General features: G+C 37.0%; 1 protein-coding gene across 1 annotated transcript in view; it reads left to right on the top strand.

Annotated features, from left to right (window-relative positions):
- The window catches only part of SREBF2 (sterol regulatory element binding transcription factor 2), a 46,524-nt gene that overhangs the window by 19,698 nt on the left and 5,118 nt on the right, over positions 1 to 21,708 (top strand). The window contains exons 5-16 of the mRNA XM_039335593.1: positions 11,205 to 11,429; positions 12,037 to 12,151; positions 12,362 to 12,543; positions 13,555 to 13,747; positions 14,450 to 14,631; positions 15,133 to 15,406; positions 15,740 to 15,909; positions 16,462 to 16,630; positions 16,926 to 17,046; positions 17,809 to 17,918; positions 20,582 to 20,714; positions 21,349 to 21,517. Of these exons, the coding sequence (XP_039191527.1) occupies positions 11,205 to 11,429; positions 12,037 to 12,151; positions 12,362 to 12,543; positions 13,555 to 13,747; positions 14,450 to 14,631; positions 15,133 to 15,406; positions 15,740 to 15,909; positions 16,462 to 16,630; positions 16,926 to 17,046; positions 17,809 to 17,918; positions 20,582 to 20,714; positions 21,349 to 21,517 (2,043 nt within the window). The remainder of the gene's footprint in view (positions 1 to 11,204; positions 11,430 to 12,036; positions 12,152 to 12,361; positions 12,544 to 13,554; positions 13,748 to 14,449; positions 14,632 to 15,132; positions 15,407 to 15,739; positions 15,910 to 16,461; positions 16,631 to 16,925; positions 17,047 to 17,808; positions 17,919 to 20,581; positions 20,715 to 21,348; positions 21,518 to 21,708) is intronic.

Below are 21,708 nucleotides of genomic sequence, written 5' to 3' on the forward strand. Positions count from 1 at the left end.
GGATGGGGAGCGCACCTGGGAATCCAGATAGCACAGGGCCAGTGGGGACAGAAGGACCTGTCACACAGCATCAACTGGCTAGAGCTCCGGGCCATCCACCTGGCCCTTCGTCATTTCTCACACCTAGTAACAAGGAGGCACGTCCTCGTACTAACAGACAACGTAGCAGCCAAGGCACATGTAAACAAGGAGGGAGGAACGCGATCAGTGGAACTAATGAAGGAGGCATTGGCTCTGGCTCGGTGGGCAGAAACCAATGTGAGCTCCATCAGAGCGGAACACATCTCAGGGGAGACAAATACCCAGGCAGACTCCCTGAGCAGAGCCAGGGTGGACCAGTCGGAATGGCGTCTGGATCCGGCTCTGTTCGAGGAGATCTCCCGGAGATTCGGACAACCACATCTAGATCTATTTGCCAATCACAAGAACACACAACTCCCCAGGTTCTTCTCCAGATTCCCGTCCCCGGGATCGGAGGGAACGGATGCTCTCAGGTGTCGGTGGCCGGCGCAACTCCTGTACGCCTTTCCACCGCTGCCCTTAATACCGGCGACCATACACAAGCTGATTCTGGAAGGCGCAGAGATAGTCTGCATTGCCCCTCACTGGCCACGGCGCCCGTGGTTTGCCGACCTCGTAGACCTCTCGATATCACCTCCGTGGAGGATCCCCCCGGACAGGGTAAAACTCAGTCAGGGCAAGCTTGTGCATCCAGAACCCCAGTGGCTACAACTAGCCGCTTGGCATTTGAGCGGCAAAGCTTAACCAAACAATCTTATTCGGCAGGGGTGATATCGATCATACAGGCATCACGAAGAGCGTCCACTAACAGGATTTACGACGCTACATGGAAGGGGTTTTGTAGGTGGTGCGCTTCTCTTCGCCTAGACCCGACCGCAGTATCTATCCCTAATATCCTAGATTACCTATTGGAGGGTCTTAATAAGGGCCTATCAGTCAACACTATCCGCAGACAGATATCGGCCCTCTCAACTGTACTCTCCTGCGACAACTTAACCTCCCTAGCGCAACATCCAGCGGTTAATGCCTTTTTAAAAGGGGCAACTAACACAAAACCCCCCGTCATACACAGGTACCCGTCTTGGAACCTGCCTAAGGTCCTTCTAGCCTTGACATCAGCACCCTTCGAACCTCTTGAATCATGCTCCCTCCATCACCTATCACTGAAGGTAGCTTTCCTTGTGGCAATTACTTCAGCAAGGAGAATCTCAGAACTAGCAGCACTGTCAGTAAGGAAGGATCTGTGTACCTTCTTCAAAGACAGGGTCGTTCTTAGACCAGACCCGGCCTTCATTCCGAAGGTAAATAGCATCTTTCACAGATCTCAGGAACTGACACTTCCTGATTTCTGTCCAAGACCCAAACATAGGCTAGAACACAGATGGCACAAGCTGGACGTGCGGAGAGCGCTGTGTTTCTACGTGAAACGCACCTCGGCTTTCCGAAAGACTGAAGCATTATTTGTGTCCTTTCAACCATCAACTATGGGAAAGAAGGTGTCTTCTTCCACCATAGGCAGGTGGATCAGAGCCTGCATAGCGCAAGCCTACGTATCGCAGGATTTGCCAGCACCCACTCATGTGACTGCCCACTCAACTCGGAGCGCAGCCACATCTGCGGCGTGGCTAACGCAAGCACCGGTAGAAGAGATTTGCAAGGCCGCAACCTGGTCTTCACCTTCGGTTTTCATTCGGCATTACCGTTTAGACTCCCTAGCAGCAGCAGACACGGCTTTTGGCAGAAGAGTTCTTCAACAAGTCGTATCTGCTCAGAGTTCGGTAGCCTAGACATTCCCTCCCAGGGGGACATGAGGGCTTTGGTATGTCCCATCCATTGGACTCTACAGCCATCCTGCTGGAGAAGGGGCGTTGTCTTACCTGAACGCCTTTTCTCAGCAGGATGATGTAGAGTCCAAGCCCACCCAGGGGTTAGGTCTAGGCAGGGATATAATAAATATATAATAAAGAGCTGCAATGTTAATTCCAACAAAGTTTCTCGCCTAAGTCAAAACTGGGGTCACACCCAGAGGAAGGGGTGTGGTCGAAGTTTTTACCCAGTCTGCCAGGCAGGAAGGCCGTCATAGAACCCATCCATTGGACTCTACATCATCCTGCTGAGAAAAGGCGTTCAGGTAAGACAACGCCCCTTCTATTGTTTCAAGTTTCAGAATGTCCATTTTAGGGAGCGAATGATGGCAAACAGGACAGATGGAAACGGAGCTCCATGTGGATTAGCCTTCAAATTAGCTTGTATTCCTGAACGACAACCTCGCCTCCTTTCCTTTTTCTGATCCTGACTCTTCCACCTTTTCCTTAAAGGGGCCTCACTCCTTTTCGCCCCTGGAGCACACTGCCACCACCTCCAACTCCTCCAAAAGCCTCTCTCTCTTTCTCTGGGCCTGCCGACAGCCTCATCCACATCCAATTCCTTCGCTCCATAAGCCCTGGGACCTCTCCTCTTCTGCCTCCTTCGGAAACAGCCCTGATTTGCAAGAGAATCCATCGCTGTGCCAGCAATCAGATCTTGCTGCCGACAGAACAGTTTCAAACAGCGCAAATGACTTAACGGTCTCACCAACAGTTCTGAAACAGCTAAAAATGTGCCATACCAGCAAAGATTGTCGGTCGTATTTTAGCTTAGTCCCACCACATTGCTCAGACACATTAAAACCTTCCTGATCATGGGGCTTATATTCTTTATATTCTTCCAAAAACTTTTCACCTTTGAGAGCCAATGCAGCCGCAGTCGATCCAGGCGCCGCCATCTCAGAACTCATCTTAGAACTACTTTCATTTTATTAAGTTTTGTGCAGTGATGTAAAGTCAAGGATAATCATCATTTCCATTGTCATTGGAGAAACAGTCAGCAAATGTAATCATGCATAGCAGAGTTTCTCTTTCCACTAGACATCAGAGAAATTAAAGTCCTAATGTCCCTTTTAAAGATATAAAACTTTCTCCTGGAGCAACACTTTATCTATGGTTGAACAGGTATAATAGACATTAACATCAGTATTGCTTAAGTTTCCTATCTTGACTTAATACATATGATTTTCCCTTATTATTCTTAGCTGGAAAAGATCTTTGTAATATTCGGTACAATTTTTTCTTTTCTATTTTTTCCATTCCTTTGTATCCTTTGATTGCTATTTTCCCATTAACCAGTTTGGTCTAATGGTTAAGGCACTGGACTAGAAAGCAAGAGACTCTGAGTTCAGGTTCTGCCTTGGTCATGAAAGCCAGCTGGGTGATCTTGGCCAAGTCACTCTCTCTCAGCCCAACTCTTACCTCATAGGGTTGTTGTGGGGGAAAATAGGAGAAGGAAGATACGTTGGATATGTTCTCTGCCTTGATTATTTATATAGATATTAAAGGTGGGATATAAATAAATAAAATAAAAGATAAATAAAAAGTCATGGTTTCAGTTATAACTTCAAAGAGTTAGAATTTAAAAAATGACCAGTTTTAGAAAGTGAAATGCTCTGAGAGATGACCAATAAAAAGCTCTTTTTTCCACCGATGAAAGACTGTTTTCCTAAGGATATCAGTCTGGCACTTATTCTGATTTCTATTTTTTGCCAGGCCAATGTCTCTCACCCCGCAGGCCTATTAAATTATAGGTTAACTTGATATTATTAGGTGCTTGACTTTATTTTCTTGTTCTGGTTTTTATCCATTAAGCATTTTATGCTGTATAGTTTAAATTTCTTTTTTTATTTTTCTGATAATAGTTTTGTTATAGCATGGTCTGTAAAAAATACATATTCTTCACAGCTTGAAAAATATGCATATTTGGACAAATAGCTATTTAATTTACAAAACAGGTGCAAACCTGTTCAGATTCTGAAAGCATTTTATCTGCCTAGCATGCAAGAGGCTATAAAAAATTTATATACCTAAGGATAGTTTTTTAGATTATGAGGAGACTTTCTCATAAACCAGTCTTTTTTGCTCATAGTTCTGTCTTTGCAGTTGGAAGCCACTGGTCATGACTGTCATAAGAAAGAGCAATGCCATTGTCACTATGTCTAAATAGTGGCATTGTTGACTTCCGGTGGTTCCAGCGACGACGAATGGCGGCGTTTTACAAAGCCGCCCGTTCCTGGTGCGTGTAAAAGCCGCGGGACTTTGACAATCAGCTGTCCCGCGGCTTGAATCTCCTCCCTGGGAAAAAGGGAGGAGGAGAGCTCTCAGGTAGAGGTAAGAGCTCCCCTGGATCCCTGTTATTTTGGGGATCGGAGGGTAGAGCTCCCTCGGAGCCTGAGCAACTCCGCGTTCCAGGGAGACTTCATTCCGAAGTTTTTGGGATGAAGCAAGTTGCCGCTTCCACATCTGCTTTTTTTTCCAGCTGCTTGTGAGTATTTGAAAGCAGACGGAGCAGACCAGGAGAGACTGTGCTTAAGTTTGATGGTGCCTTTAACTTCAGCAAGTTTCCTCTTCCTTTTCTTTTGTTCACTTTCCCTTTAGAAGAAAGGGAAAGTGAAAAGTAAAATGGCGATCGTCTTTCTTGCCTGATTTGCATTACAGAGTAAAACCTGGATACAGATTAACTCTTTAAATACAGAAGTAAGAATTTGGCTTTTATTCTTTCCTCTTTTTTTCTCTATTTTTTTTCTCTCTTTTTTTAAGAATACTTAAAAGAACTGTGCCCTTTTTTTTTCAATAAGAATCTTTCTTCTTGGAACTTAAGAAAATGGCTTCAAAACGTCTGCCTCCCGCCCCTAAGGTTCCTATTTCTTCTCCAATGCCTCAGCCTGCATCTCAGAAACCAAAATCACCTCCACCTTCTCCTCCTCCTCCTGCAATTTCTCTTAATGATTTACAAGATGCTTTAAAACAGCATGCCTTGGATATTAAGGAGGAGGTAAAAGATCTTATAATTGCAGAGAGGGCTAATACAGAAGAATTATTGGAGAAAAAGAACAAACAAGTAAGAGACCATATCCTTCTGGCCTTTCAGGGCTTAGCCCTGCACATAGAAAGGATTGATGACCAGATGGAAAAGATTACTGAAAATGCATCAAGGATGGAATTTAGAATGCAGGAGGTAGAGAACAAGATAGAAATTACACAGGATGAACAAATCATTTCACAATATAGGGAGATGGAACACGCATTGCGTATCAGAGGCCTGAGGGATAACCCTCAGGAAGACTTAAAGATGCTTATTGTGAAAGATATTGCTCCTAATATTGGCTGGCGGCCTGAAATAATTGAGAATGAGATAGAAAAATTTTTTAGAGTTAATTCACGGGTTGCTAGACAGAGAAATCTACCAAGAGATGTGGTTATTTATTTTTCTAGAAGATCTATCCGTAATGAAATTATACAGGCTTTTTACAAACAAAAGTTTCAAATTGCTGATCAAGATGTGATAATTTTAAAAGAGATACCTCCAAAAATTTTAAGAGCCAGAAAAGATTTTACTTTCTTGTCTGATGAGCTGAAACATCGTCAAATTCAGTTCAGATGGGAGATTCCAAGAGGAATAATAGTAAATTATGAAGGGATACGTCACAGATTAACTACTGTTTCCAAAGCAAGAGATTTTTATCAGTCTATCTTAAAAGCAAGATTGTCACCACCTCCACAAATAAGGATGACGGAAGAGTCTCTTATGGCAGGAGCCTCATCAATGATGGTTATGGAACAAGCTGCACCGAATTCTGACATAAAAGAGCAAAGGATGACACGAGCTGCCCATAAACGTAAAGAAAAAGAGCAGTTGCAGAAGAGTGGTGAAAGTTTGGTTGTTACAGAGCCTGTGGGAGGGGCAAGACCAAAAAGATCTTCGACAGCAGATCTGCAGGCCATGCTCCAGAGGCTCCAGGCCGGTGGAGATGGTCAGGTTCCTGACCTGGAATGTTAATGGCTTAAACGTGCCCCAGAAACGAAGAAAGATTTTCCATTATTTGAAACAACATAATAATGATTTGATATGTTTGCAGGAGACTCATATAACTTTAAAGGATTCTAAATTCTTGATGAATTCCCGTCTGGGCACACATTTTACTGCTCCAGCCCCTGGGAAAAAAGGGGGAGTGGTAATTTATGTGAAGAAAACTTTTTCAGCTAAACTAATTGAGGCTGATTCTGAAGGAAGATATCTTTTTGTGGAATTATTATTACAAGGCCGAAAGGTTCTTATTGTTGGACTATATGCTCCCAATCAACAACAGAAACAATTTTATAAGTTGCTGCATGGCAAGATATCTCAGTTGGATTATAAATCGGTAATTTTGATGGGTGACTGGAATGGGGTTTTAGACCCAACTATAGACAAAAGAAGTTCCTCTAAAACTTTTATTCAAACTAAACTACCTATGACTTTCTTTGATTTGAAGGAAGACTGGAGCTTATTGATATTTGGCGAGAAAGGAATACAAGTGATAGAGACTTTACCTTTTATTCTGATAGACACCAGTCATTTTCAAGGATTGATTTTTTTTTGATTACTAGTGACTTCCTCCCTAGAGTGAGGAAGGTGAAAATTTTTCCTAGAACATTGTCAGATCATAGTCCTGTGTGGATGGAGTTACATTCGGAAGACGGGAATAGAAGATCCTGGAGATTGAATGAGAACTTATTTAATCGGGAGGAGTTCGTACAAAAGTGTAAAGAACATTTAAAGGACTTTTTTACTATAAATATGAATAAGGGAACATCGATGTCTATGGTGTGGGACGCTAGTAAAGCATATATGAGGGGAATTTTGATTCAATTGAATAAAGTTTTTAGGGAAAAAGGGTCACAAAGACGTAGAGAAATAGAAGAAGAGATCAAATCAAAAGAACAAGAGTTGGTTCTTAACCCTACTGATAATAATTTAAAGGTATCTATAAAGATGCTTAAGGAACAATTTAACATGTTGATGGCAGATCAGGTGGCTACCAATCTGTCGTACATGAGACATAATACTTTTTGCAATGCGAATAAGCCTGGGAGGTGGTTGGCTTATCAGTTACGAAAGAAACAGAAAGCTAGAATTATAGAGAAAGTAAAATATAAAGGTACTGAGGTTTTTCAGCAAGATTTGATTAGAAAAAGCTTTTTGGACTTTTACACAAAATTATATTCAAGTGATAATATAAGGGGTTTGGATATAGATAAATATTTACAATCAGTACATTTTCCTAGACTTTCAGAGGAACAACAAAATGGGATGAATAGTTTAATTACTGTGGAGGAAATTGGTTTAGCTATTAAGCAGTTAAAGGTTGGAAAGTCTCCTGGAACAGATGGACTGACTTCTAGGTATTATAAGATCTTATCTGAAGAAATGATAGAGCCATTAAAGGAACTCTTTAATAGTATTTTGTTGGGTATGCAAGTTCCTCCTTCTTGGAAAAGAGCCTTTATATCACTGATTCCGAAGGAAGATCAGGATCTTACAGAGCCTAAGAATTATAGGCCAATTTCATTATTGAATGTTGATTATAAGATCTTTACAAAAATTTTGGCAAATAGATTAATGCAGGTTATGAAAGACTTGATTCATAGTGATCAAGCAGGATTTATAACAGGGAGATATATGAAACATAATGTTAGACAAATTATTAACTTAATTGAGTACTTGGATAAGAATAATCAGATTCCTGTGGGCTTTTATCTTTTTGGACGCTGAAAAAGCTTTTGATCAATTGGACTGGCAATTTTTATTTTCTTTGGTAGAGAAAATGAATTTTGGGGATAATTTTTTACATGCACTTAAAGCTATATATCAGCAGCAATCTGCACAAATTGTTGTAAATGGGGGATTGACTGAGAATTTTAATATTCAAAAAGGGACAAGACAAGGATGTCCATTATCCCCATTGTTATTTGTTTTAACATTGGAAATTTTATTGATTCAGATTCGGGAATCGAAGTTAATTAAGGGTGTAAAGATAAGGAAGAATGAGTATAAATTGCGGGCATTTGCGGATGATTTGGTTTTAATTTTGGAACAGCCGAATCAGGCGATTGATGGTTTATTAGAACTTATAACACAGTATGGGAATGTTTCTGGTTTTAAAGTTAATAATTATAAGACTAAGATATTATCTAAGAATATGTCAGTTAAAGAAAGGGAAAGTTTGATTAAAGCCACAGGTTTTCAGATGGTAAAAAAGGTTAAATACTTGGGAGTATATCTAACTGCTTCAAATGGAAAATTGTATAAGAACAATTACGAACCACTATGGGCAAAAGTCCAAAAGGATTTAAGAGATTGGAAAAAATTGCAATTGTCATTGTTGGGGAGAATTTCAGCTGTAAAAATGAATGTTCTACCAAAGTTTCTTTTTTTGTTTCAGATGATACCTATTCTTAAAAAAGAGGCAAATTTGGAGGAATGGCAAAAGGGTATCAATAATTTTATATGGGCCGGGAAGAAACCAAGGGTTAAATTTAAGATATTACAGGATGCTCGAGAAAGAGGGGGACTTAAGGCACCTAATTTGAAATTATATTATGATGCAGCCGCCCTAACTTGGTTAAGTGATTGGCTTAATTTAACAAATATGGATATTCTTTTTTTGGAAGGTTGGGATTTAATATACGGTTGGCATGCATATTTAATTTTTAATAAGAAAGTTGATCGGACTTTTAAATCACATATTTTGAGGAATGCCTTACTTCGTGTTTGGAAGAAGTATTATTATAGATTAAATTATAAAATACCTATCTGGGGGATTCCCAGACATGCAATTGAGGGAACCTCTAAGGGGACAAATTTTGATAAAATTTCATACAAAGAATTGTTAATTTGTTCTGGTTCGAATTGGCATTTGAAATCCCTAGATGTATTAAGGCAGCAAAATATTCTACAGTCATGGTTTCAATATTTACAAATAATGGATAGATGGACTGTAGACAAGAAAGAGGGAATAACACTAGAAGATAGACAATTGGTTATTCAGATTAAAAACCAAGGTCCGGCTCATATAAAAAGAATATATAATGTTTTATTAGAGTTAGATTCGGAAACAGAATTGGTTAAAGATTGTATGATTAAATGGGCTCAGAATATACAGGAGCCGATCTCATTGGATTTATGGGAGATAATTTGGACAAGAAATGTTAAATTTACACAAGCTCAAAATTTGAAAGAAAATTTTTATAAAATGTTTTATAGATGGCATTTAGATCCTAAAAAATTATCTTGTGTGTATTCCAACATACAGCCCAAATGTTGGAGATGTGGCAATAATGATGCGACATACTTTCATATTTGGTGGAATTGTAAAAAAGTAAAGGCTTTTTGGATTATGATTTGGTGGAACATTCAAAAGATTTTTAGAAAAAAGATAAAGTTTACTCCTCAACTATTTTTACTTGGTATTTTTGTTGACTTAAATGAAAAAGAAACTACTTTGATGTTGAATTTATTAACTGCAGCAAGGTTACTAGTAGGTTTATATTGGAAGAAAGATTCTTTGCCTACTTTAGAAGAATGGATATTTAAAGTATCTAGTTTTGCAGAAATGGCAAAAATTTCTGCTTATTTAAAGGATCATACACAAGAAAGATATATTACTGTATGGGGAAGGTGGATAGATTATATTCAGAAAAAATATGGAATTAAAAAGTTTTATTTATTTTATGAATGAATATCAAATATTATAGAGAATTGTTTTATAAGTTATGGAGTTAAAGGTTAATTATGATATTTTTTTTTCTTTCTCTCTTTTTTTTTCTTTTTTCTTAATTATAATTTTCTTTTTTTTTTTTAACCCTGTATTCTGCTCTGGGAAGTGAAGGGAGGGGGGGTGGGGGTGGGAGGGAGCGTAAGGGGGGGGGTTCTCTATTTTAAAATTTTATTGTATTTTTATAAATGATTGTATGTTTTAAAAAATAAAAATTTTCAATAAAAAAAAATAAAATAAATAGTGGCATTGTTATTCCACTGGAATCCAGAAATATTTATGAATTCTTAAGAACATAGGAGAGTGCATTGTTTATAGCTGTCACTGGTTTATCTAGTTTTTTTTTTAGGGTTTTGTAATAAATAAGAACTGTTCTTGGTATTTAGTGATGGGTGTTTCCCAGCCTCTTTATCCAGATTTTTGATATAGAGAATATGAAATCTTATTTATATAGAACATAATCTTACTGCTGAATTGTGAGCCATTCTTTTGTTTCCCAGTTGTTTTGTAAAATGTAGAATTTTATTTTGATTACATATTTTTATTAATTTTTATTAAAGAATTATTTTACTGAACAATACAAATTTTAAAAAGATAAGGAAAGTAAAAGTGATAAGGAAAGAAAGAGAGAGAGAGAGAGAGAGAGAAAAGAACAGGTAAAGCAATGGCTTCCAATCTCCTTTATAGCAGTTATAAATACATTTTTATTTTATCCTCATTAAGATTACATTGTGACTCCCTTCTTTCCATATTCTGTTCTTTCTAATCATCAAACCCATATACTACATTTATTTTTTCCATTTTCATATCCATAAAGAGTTTCTATTCACTAACAAAAGTAGTTGTCTTTTCCCTAATCAAACAAGTCAGTTTTGTCATTTCTTCAAATTCTGTCATTTTCACCAACTGCTCTTTCACTGTTGGTATTACAGAATTTTTCCATCTTTCCTATATATAATAATCTCACTGCAGTTACCATGTACAAACACCATAATATTTTTCTAATTGTCTGTTAGCTCTAGTAATGAAAGTTCTGGTTTCAGTTGTATGTTAATCTTTAAAATTTTTATATTGCTATATGCATTTGAATCCAAAATTTATTAGCTTTTTTCAAGTCCACCAAGCATGATAAAACAACCTTTCATGTTTTCCACATTTCCAACATAGATTTGAAATATCTTGATACATTCTAGATAGTTTTTCTGGTTTCATATGCCAATGGTACTTCATTTTATAATTTTTTTATAAACATACATGTGAATTTCAGTCCTTTCAGCCACATGTTTTTCCTTGGTTACATCTGTATGTTATAAACAACATTCTTAGCTCATTTTATCATATGCTGTTTAACCTGTTTTCATTTCAGATTTTGGTAAAAGCGTATACATTTTAACAATTACATGTTCATCATTTGCCCATAATTCAGTTTCAAATTTTGTCTTATATTGTTCAGTTCCAAATGTGCCATTGTTTATTTTAAATCTTTTTTTAACTGTACATATGAAAACCATGTCACAGATCTTACATGAAAAATTAATTTCTGCTGTTGACTTTTTAGACTTTGGTTGGTAGCAATGGGGCCATCTTGACAACTATGCCTATGATGATGGGAGGGCAGGAGAAGATGCCCATTAAACAAGTGCCTAATAACACCAAGCAGCCAGAACCACCAAAGGAAGGAGAAAGGCGAACAACTCATAATATTATTGAGAAGAGATATCGATCATCTATAAACGACAAGATCATAGAACTGAAAGATCTAGTCATGGGAACAGATGCTAAAGTAAGAATTGCTTAGTTGAAAAAGCAAAAATATTTGCAATAGCTACAAATCTATTTGTCATGTTTGCAGTTGGCATGCTATTTAATATTCTTGTTGATGTCCCTTTCCATTGAATTAAATCTCTAAATAATAATAATAGTTTTTGGGAAGAACTCAATAGATGGCTAAAAATGCCAAATCCAATCTGAATATCTTGCTGATTGTGTGACCAACTATAATTTTATCCTGCCCTTTTTACATATCGCTCAAAGCAATAAACATATCTAATACCTCTGCTTCCTACTTTCCCTGTAACAACAACCCCTTTGAGGTGGATTGGTGTGAGACAGAATGACTGGTCCAAAGTCACCCAAGCAGCTTTGTTTAAAGGAGGCCTAGAACTTACAGGCTTTTGGCTTCTGGGTCAGTACCTTAACCACTATACTTAACAGGTTCTCTAACACTAAATCCCCTATTTATTTTTAAAATTTATAGGCTGCCCATCTTACCTCAAGATAACTCTCTCTATATACACATACACAAATTTAAGAAAATGTTTACTGCTAAATAAAAATGTGATAAGAGATGACAAGGTAGCTAAATAAACAATCATATGCATTCTTTTCAGATGCACAAGTCTGGTGTATTGAGGAAAGCTATTGACTACATTAAATACCTACAGCAGGTTAACCATAAATTGCGACAGGAGAACATGATCCTTAAGCTGTCTAGCCAGAAAAACAGTTAAGTGTTTTAAATATTACATTTCATTTTTTAAATTTAAGTAAAGGAGGTATTATCAAAGTTAATTAAATGATTTCATGTCCCCTTGCATTGATTGATGTTCTAATTGATTATGCCTTTAGCAGATAGATGTGCAATTAATAAGTGGGGATTTAATTACATGAGGTACTGCAAATGGAATAATTAATCAGTGTGATCTTTTCTCACAGAGTTGTTAAAGGGTTTTGACTTAAGCAGTCTAGTGGACAACGATGTGGATCTGAAGATGGATGAATTCAATCAAAATGCTCTATTGATGTCCCCTCCAGCTTCTGACTCAGGATCACCAGCAGGCTTTTCCCCTTATTCAATTGATTCAGAACCAGGAAGTCCACTATTGGATGATGCAAAGGTAGCTAATATTCCTAATATAATTTGCACTGGGAAGCATAGACAAGATCCCATGTGTGATACTGATTCAGATAGAGATATATCATCTGCTTCCCATTAGTATAAAGTTGTATCTTCAGTAATTTATGACATTTTACATTGACTTTTCTAGATCACTGATCAATAATGAGCAATGGCATTTTTTTCCACCAACTGAATCCTCCAGACTTATCAGATTCAGCTCTTCTCATTATGAGAAATCCTGTACCAAAGTCCATAAAAAGTCCTACAACGTTTGGGGCAATATTTTACTTTATATTAAAGAAATCATAAAGTTGAATAAAGCAGAACATTCAGAGGGATAAAGCCTTTCTCAATATCAGTGTATCATGCGAGTTGCTAAAATGTTGGAGATATACTATCACTGCATTTGAACAGGATATTTGAGACAAGTTTGAGATAAAAATAAATAGAGGCATCTGCAAGAGAAATGGTATATGGGTAATTTCAGACTGAAACTTCAAATTGAAATGGACTGGGATTGATGGTTGGATTACAACAAAAATGAAATTTTTCAGATTTTTTTGTGAGTGTCTGGTAACACTAATGAGGACTATTTATACTTGCATGTATGATTTACTATATCAGCCTGCAACAGTAAAATTGGTACACAGATTAGTTCATAAATTGCTCCATGATCTTCAGAAGCATAATTAGACATATCAAAGATAAATCTCATTATAAGATTTGAAATAAAAAGTTATTTTAGTAAATTGTAAATGTTTAAATTATTTAAGTCTTTTAAATCCACCTCTTGGAGAAAAGTATGAATAGATCCACAGGCTTTCTTTTATTTCCAATTCAGTGGCCTTTGGGGGGATTTTGTAATGGTGGAACATTTTTATAAGAAAATAATCAGAGAAGAATAAATCTGCTATAAAGAAGATATTGAAAATTCTGCCTTGTGCAAGTTAGAGCAACTATTTGTCTTAAGTGTTTCAGAACTAACTCTTCTATATTGAATCTTCCACAGGTTAAAGATGAACCTGATTCCCCACCTGTTGCTCTTGGAATGGTTGATCGCTCACGGATGCTGCTTTGTGCTCTCACATTCCTCTGTCTCTCCTTTAATCCTTTAACATCTTTTTTGGACAGCAAAGAAACACCGGACACTTACAGCACAGTGCATCATGGTTCTGAGAGGAATATACAAGCAATAAAACCAGGTATATATCTCCAGTAGTGCTTATTTGATATCTTTCAAGCTTTTTAAAGACAAGTACAGTAACTAAATGGCTAAAGGAAGAGAAAACAATAGATGATGGTCAGTTGGGTAATGATATATTCTGGAGTATTCTGTTTTAAAAGGTGGTTACAATTTTATTGTGATAATAAATAATTGGCTGGATATTACTATCAATATCATTCTCATTTCTCTGACCCAGTTAATGGGTACTTATGCGCAAAAGGATTGTGAGCTTTTGAGATGTACATTTCTAGGTTTCTTTAATGAATTGAAATTTTACTGTGCATTTGTGAGGATTTTGTTAGTGTTTCTGTGTGCTGTATATCATTCAGATTTTTTAAATTGTAGCATACGTGTATTTGTTATGAGGGATGGATTGAATCATATTAGGTTCTTATTTTGGAGAAGGTGTGACTTATGTATGTTGTGTCTCTATCTTATGTAAACATCTCTATCTTATGTAAAATGATATTTTCTTGTATGTATATACTTGGGGGGGAGGAGTTCTGCATGGGAACAGTACTATTTCAGGGGAGAATAAATAGGATGAGCAGAAAGCAAGTTGACTTCTTTTTTAGCATGATCTTTATATAATCAAGGTTCTCCCAAGAATGCTTATCTTAAGATGTGAACTGTTATTTCTTGTCTGATTTATGTCTTTTGGCCTGAATAATTCTGTTAGAATCAGGTGGCTGGTTTGGCTGGATGATGCCCACTTTGATCTTGTGGCTTGTGAACGGTGTTATTATCTTGAGTGTATTCATAAAACTGTTAGTGCATGGAGAGCCAGTGATACGACTGCATTCCCGTTCTTCTGTGACGTTTTGGCGGCATCGGAAACAGGCAGACCTGGATTTAGCTAAGGTGAGGCAAGAGAAAACTTTTTTATTCTTTTTGAGTGGAACACTGTTTTCTGTGTCTAAATGCTGGTTTTAATTAGAAGGAGTAAATTATTTTGGCTGAATATTTGTTTAAGTGGACTGAGACTTGAAGTTTAACTGAAGGATTAACAGCAGGATTTCAAGGTAATACAGATCCAGATTTTTGGTGTTTCAGATATGTCATGGTTCAAGTAAGTTGATGTGGATGAGGAAGCGAGAAAAAGTCTATGGTATATTGAAACATGATGGCAATTTAGCTGGTTTATCGATGGCTAAGGAGACAAATGTCGTTAACTAGACTCTCCAAAATCTGAATGATAAATGAGGTTTTCAAAAAAAATTAAAGCTTAAAAATGAGTGAAGGTGGAGAATAAAATTTATATCTTCAAAAATGACTCAGAATAGTCTGAAAATTAGGAAGTGATGAGACTCTCAAAGGTCTACTTTTCAACTTTAGCCTGTGTTTTACTACTTTTGTTTGCAGGGGGACTTTGCTGCTGCTGCATCAAATTTGCAGATCTGTCTTTCTACCCTGGGCAGAGCATTGCCTACTTCTCGTTTTGACTTGATCTGTAGCCTTTCCTGGAACATTATTCGTTACAGTCTCCAAAAATTGGGGTTAGTACGTTGGCTGCTAAAGAGGACATCACAGCAGAGACGAGCAACTGAGACTCCTCTTGGCTTTGAAGATGAAGCCAAAACCAGTGCGCGAGATGCAGCATTAGTGTATCATAAACTTCATCAACTCCATATTACAGGTAGATTAAAAAAAATTAACAGTGGTTTAAAAGGTAAAGATTCCTCAGATTAAGTTTGATTCCTGATGCCTGCCTACTTCATGTAGTTTTCTTTGCAAAATAAGGAAAAGCTTTGCTTTTTAATAATTTTATATCTTAAAGTCTACAGAGTGCTCCTTGTTTTTGATAATGCAAGATTTTGCACAATAAGATATTGTGCAATACCACAATATATGAATGGTACTAAATTTCAGTAGCTAAAAGAGCTTTTCCAGATGAAACCATGCAGTGCATCACTTGTACAAGGTGATTCACAACAGGGTACAAATGATATTTTTAAATTTTCTGGTGCAGGTGAGCTTCCGTCCAGTTCAGCGTACTCAGGATTGCACATGGCATTGTGTGCTGTAAACCTGGCAGAATGTGCAGAGGAGAAGATTTCACCAAGCACACTGGCAGAGATTCATCTAACTGCTGCAGTTGGCCTGAAAACTCGCTGTGGTGGCAAGCTGGGCTTCCTGGCGGTGCGTGGATTATTTTGAACCACTTAGCAGGACAGGCAGTCTTCACTTAACAACAGAATTTCCATTGCTAAACAATGCAGTTGTAAAGTCCGATGTCACAGTATGTATCATTTAGTGAAGGCAATTTCATTAGTCTCCATTCCTTTTGTTAAGTGAGGACCTCACATGACTGACATGGGAAGAGACAGGAATCCAGAAGGTCTGTTTTATGCTACTGAAACTGCATCCCAGGCAAATGGATGGGTGGGCATTAAGAAGTACATGCATGTGGTTGGATGCCATGTGTAGGCCCTATGGAATAGGGGCAGGCCTGTGCTGTGTGTGGATGTTATGAAAGGTGTGTGCCATGGAAAGGCACTACAGAGTATGAGTGTAAATTCAAGGGATTCCTAAGCGAGGCCTACCTGTATTAAGTTAAATACTGTGGCATATTTAAATTATCTTTCTGGATTTACATCTAAAATAAATGAAAGTGACTTCTGTGTTGGTATATTAAAATTTTCATCCATGGATTTCTAACTTTCAATCAAATATTGCATGTTTTCTTCTCAGAGTTATTTCTTAAATCAAGCTCAGAGCTTGTGTACTTCTGAGCACAGTGACATCCCTGATTCCTTACGCTGGTTGTGCCATCCTTTGGGGCAGAAATATTTTGTGGAACGGAGCTGGACAGTGAAAGCTGCTGCTAAGGATAGTCTGTACTCCACTCAGAGGAACCCAGGTGAAAATCAGTAGCTAGAGAAGATACTTCCTTTAAGCCTCAGTATGGTGGACAGTCCTTATGTGTATGCATTTTCTTTCTCCTGCTAGCTTTATACATGCTTTGGTTTAAAAACTGTTAATGTTAAAAGAACATGGGAAAGCAATAAAGAGGACAGTTTTCCATAAACCAGCATTCTTCCTGCAATATAGTTTTCTATCTAAAAACAACAAAAGAAAGGCTTACATTCCCAAAGTATTTATTGTTGGACTTGTGAATAAAGTAGTAACTGATTGTTTTGCCTTCGCATATATAGCTGATCCCATTGCACAGGTACACCAGGCATTCTGTGAGAACCTATTGGAGAGAGCTGTTGAATCCATTGTGAATCCTCAGATTCCCAAAGGGGCTACAAGCCATGATGATGAGACACCTTGGTGAGCCACATTTGAGTGTTGTTGGCAGTTTTCTTGGAAATATTGAAGGATTCAGCTTGTCTGTTCTAATAAAACCATTAGTTCAACATTGGAGGAAGAATGGCAATATACATTTCAGCTGCCTAATTTTAAGTAACAGAATACAGGACGTGCCTATATGAGTACTGCTTCTCTCATAATACATCACTTAGATTGTACCCATCCATAGTACTAATTGGATATATGGCAAAGTACAATTTCTCTAGTTTGTCCAAATTACAAAAAAAACAGATTAACATAAAAAATAAGAGCCTGTACCATGGTGGACAGTAAGAAGTTTATTGACATTTGCTATCATACCCATCCATTGATCAAATTATTTGGGATTGAAGTCCAACATTATTTAATTTTACCATCTTGGCCAGGGGTAGGCAACCTTGACTCTTTTATGACATGTGAAATCCACGCGTCATAAAAGAGCCAAGGTTGCCTACCCCTGATCTTGGCTATGCTTATTGAAATGTTCATGGCAAGATTCATCATTAAGTTATCTCTGGAGAAAGCCACACAAAAAAATTATCACTGTGCTACAAGAATGAGATTACCATGGTAACATTGGTTGCCTATCAGAATGTGGATGTGAATGTGATACCTTTTCTTTGTACAGGGGGTCAGTCTTAAAAGGTTTTTTAAAATACAACTTTTAGTTTGTTGTGAGTCATTGTAAGAATATGATACATTGTCCTAACTACTAAGAGTCTGACTTTGTACTGTTCCTTGCAGTGAATTTGCTAATGCTTTGGACTACTTGAAATTACTAAGTTCTTTTGTGGATTCTTTGGGAAGTGGGATACCACCCTTTTCTGGAAATTCTGTGCTGAAGTCTGCCCTAGGTATGTGTGAAAGATACAAGTTCAGTGGTTTTCATGCTTGACTTATCTCTCTTTGTCTTTCTTTTCTCTCTCATCCTGAATATATCTCCACTTATTCAGTGCTGAGTTGGTATTGTGTTAAATCTTTTATATTTAATTTTGCTTTTTTATCCACTGTTCAGTTTCAAGGTTTATCAGAGAGACCCACATATCACTAATAATACATTGCTTCCATGCAATGTAGTTAACAACTAAACACAACATCGAAGAAAAAGGTGGAAGGAAGGAAAGAAAGCAAACTCAGCACTAATTTACAACATTATGGCAATAATTTAATAACACTAATTGGATTTAAAAAAACAACAAAGCCTGAGTCGCAGCTGACTTACATCATTATTTCAGCCATGCTGCTGGGTGATAATTGATAGAATAGCTTGATGGAAATGATATTTCTGCAGAACTATTGGTGCCTCTGCTTTTATCTCCATTTACATTACTATTATTATTATTATTATTATTACTATTTATAGTTCATTGCACAGTCAGCCAGATGTTTAGACTGGATTTTTATCCACTTATTGAGTCCTTCCCATAGATCTGGGATAGGCAGATATGGATGTTTGAATTGTTATTAAATTTCTTGCCCATCTCACAGTTCAAGGTGGCTCGTAGTGACTCTTTCCATATATTTTACATTTATATTATATAATTTATTTGATTAAATATATTTGATCAATTATATATCTGACCAATATATATATTTCTAAAATATTGGTAGAGTGCATGTTTTTTCAGTCTAATAGCTCTTTCTAATGCTAAAAAGAAACAACTACAGTCTTATTGAAGAAATGAAAGAAACAATAGATCTGGCCAATTCCCCCCCCCCCCTTTTTTTTTTTTTTTTGCTTTTGTTTTGCGTCATGGACATACCCCTGTTTATTACAATTATCACTATTCATGCTAGTCACATTAACACAGGGAAATGTTTAATGATTCAATAAATCACATACTTTTCCTCTAGGAAAGCATAATAATCAGTATATCTTCCCTGCTGTGATCTGAAGATGAATGTTATGACAACCTGCTTTCTGAATTTTTTTGGAATGTTCTGTAAAAATTAGTAATTCAACCAGGAGCTTAATGTAAATTCTAGTTAGTGACTTTAAGAGCAAAGTATCTATATAAGATAAATAAAGAAGGTATTTAATCTAGGAGGAGGTACTGATTAGTATACTTGCCTTGATTACTATTGTAGGTTTGTTCTGACTTGGTCAGATGTTTGTTTTCACTCTTATTAATGGGCCAAACAGCCCATATGTGAGAAACAGCAGCAGGTGTTTGGCTCTTAGCTCTGCAGGCCAAGGTTCAAGATTGTGTCTTGACTACAACAAAAAAGGGAATACCCTTATCTGTGGTATAACACACCTTGGTCCAAGAGTAGATTTACTTGGACCACTTCTCACAACCCTTCCATTTATTCCAGTGATTAGATCAGGCATGTCAAACTCGCGATGTCACATGACGTCGCGCAACATATTGTGACTTTTCCCCCATTTCCGGCAATGGGGTGGGCACAGTTTCAGCATGACGCAGCCAGCCCACAGGCCAGCAGTTTGACATGCCTGGATTAGATAGTAAGCCTACTATAAAGAAGATTTCATTTGATGATAATGATGCTTTACATTTCCAGTAAGATCTGGATAGTGCTAGTCAGTATCTGGAAATGATCTTTTACAGCAGTTTCCTCATATGAGCAAATGGTGTCATATTATTCAGATTCCTGGAATGCTGTTCAAGTCTTGAATGGGGTAATTCAAAGGCTTTGCTTTCCAAGCTTATGCATCCTTTGTTTTGTGGTCCTGGTATCATCTGATTGATTAAATGGCTCAGGATATTTAATTGAGACTAAATATTGCTTTCAGATAGAATGGTGAAATGATGTACACATGTTTATAATTTTCTTATTTTAGTTTGTCTTCCTCCTGTAGTTCTTTATGTGGCAAGTTTTGAAGTGCAGCAAGGACTGAAATTATTGCCCTCTGGGGTACTAGTGGGCCTTCAAACACATAGGCTGTCTGCTAGGCATCATACTTTCACTCATTTAATGCAAATACTTTACATTAAAAAAATACAGTAAAATGGGAAATTGATGTATAAGCCAGCAAAATGTCTTTAACATAATCTTTATTTCAAAGATAACTTCGAAACATTGAAAGTTACCTTGAAGTATGATGGGCAGCCTATAAATTTTATAAATAAATAAATAACTTTTTGATCCTTCATAAATCCCCACAAGCTTTCTTAGAAAATAAGATTGGTTACTGCTTATGCTTTGTTTGGAAATGTATTCACCTGCCCAGAAAATAAGAGTTAGCAGGGGTAATAGGTAGCATTTTGTGAGACAGACAGATGATTGCTTTGCCAGCGATCTATGAATGGAGAAACCCTTTAGTAGCTATTTTGTTTCAACATCCACAATATGACCTCAAGATTATGAATAATTCCACAAGATTGAAAATGGATTATAGAACAACAGAATGAAGAAATAGTTAAATATACATTTTCCCATTGTTACCTCTTGGCTCTATTTTTTGTTTCCTGGACTGAATTCATATTTTAAAAGGCTGGGATTGTTTTTTGGAGAGAGAGATATAAGGCCCTTAAGGATCTTTCATTTTTTGTAGGTCCTGATGTAGTCTGCAGATGGTGGTCATCAGCAATCACAATGATAATCAGCTGGATCAAGGGTGATGATACAGCTGTGAAATCTCAGTTTATCAACGTAGAACGAATTCCTAAATGCTTGGAAATGATGGAGTATGTGGTCTTTTATATTATTTGTACAACTGGATATCTGAAATCTAAAAGGGGCATAATAAAATAGCAAGTTTCCTAATCTTTAATTTGATCTCCTATAAATATATCACAACTCTCTGTTGGGTACCATGAAACTAAATTATAACTTGTTTCTTCAAATAGTTTCTAAATTAACTCAAACCTTTACAGAATTGGATATCCCAAGTTTGCCTAGAAGTAGTAAATGCAAAATATCAGTTTAGAAATCTACTATACTACTATTGCATCATTATCTAGTGATAATTCATTTATAGGGCTTATCTTAGCACTTTTTGGGGATTATATATACCAAAGCAGTATACATAACAAAGTATCTGAAAATACATTTTAAAAAAAGGGGTTTGTGTTCTAGTTCCACCTTAGCTATGAAAGTCAGCTTGGTGACTTTGGACCAGTTTCTTCTCTCAGTCCAACTCATCTCATAGGGTTGTTGTTGTAGAGAAAATAGGAGGAGGCAGGTATGTTGGATATTTTTTCCACCTGGTATTACTTGTAAAAATAATAAAGGCAGGATACAAATAAATATACTGTTCACAAAACTTAAAATACATTAATCATTTTCCTTGCTATGTGTCTTCTCTCTACATGCCTCTAGGAATGCCCTTGTAAGAGCTATCTTCCATGTATGCAAAGCCATGAATGTCCTGTTGTCTAGCAAGGCAGATGGGCAGCATAGTTCATTTAATCATTGTGAAAGAGCTAGCACTCATCTCTGGAACAGTCTCAATATGAGAAGTGGGATCTCAAGCACAAGTCTCAACAATGTAAGCCATACACATTTACTTGAATTAAGATAACTATTAAACCATTTTTTTTGTGAAATGTCTTTAATTTCTTCTTATTCACCCATGAATCAATGAAGGAACTTCTTCCTTCTTTTGCCTTCCTCCAGTGCAGCTAATACATACAGTGCACTGTACCTGTTTCCAAAGGAAAGGCAGGTGGGATAGCATCT

Source organism: Crotalus tigris, unplaced genomic scaffold, assembly GCF_016545835.1.
Source record: "Crotalus tigris isolate CLP2741 ecotype Arizona unplaced genomic scaffold, ASM1654583v1 scf7180000017644.4837335, whole genome shotgun sequence".
In the NCBI taxonomy this organism is placed as follows: Eukaryota; Metazoa; Chordata; class Lepidosauria; order Squamata; family Viperidae; genus Crotalus; species Crotalus tigris.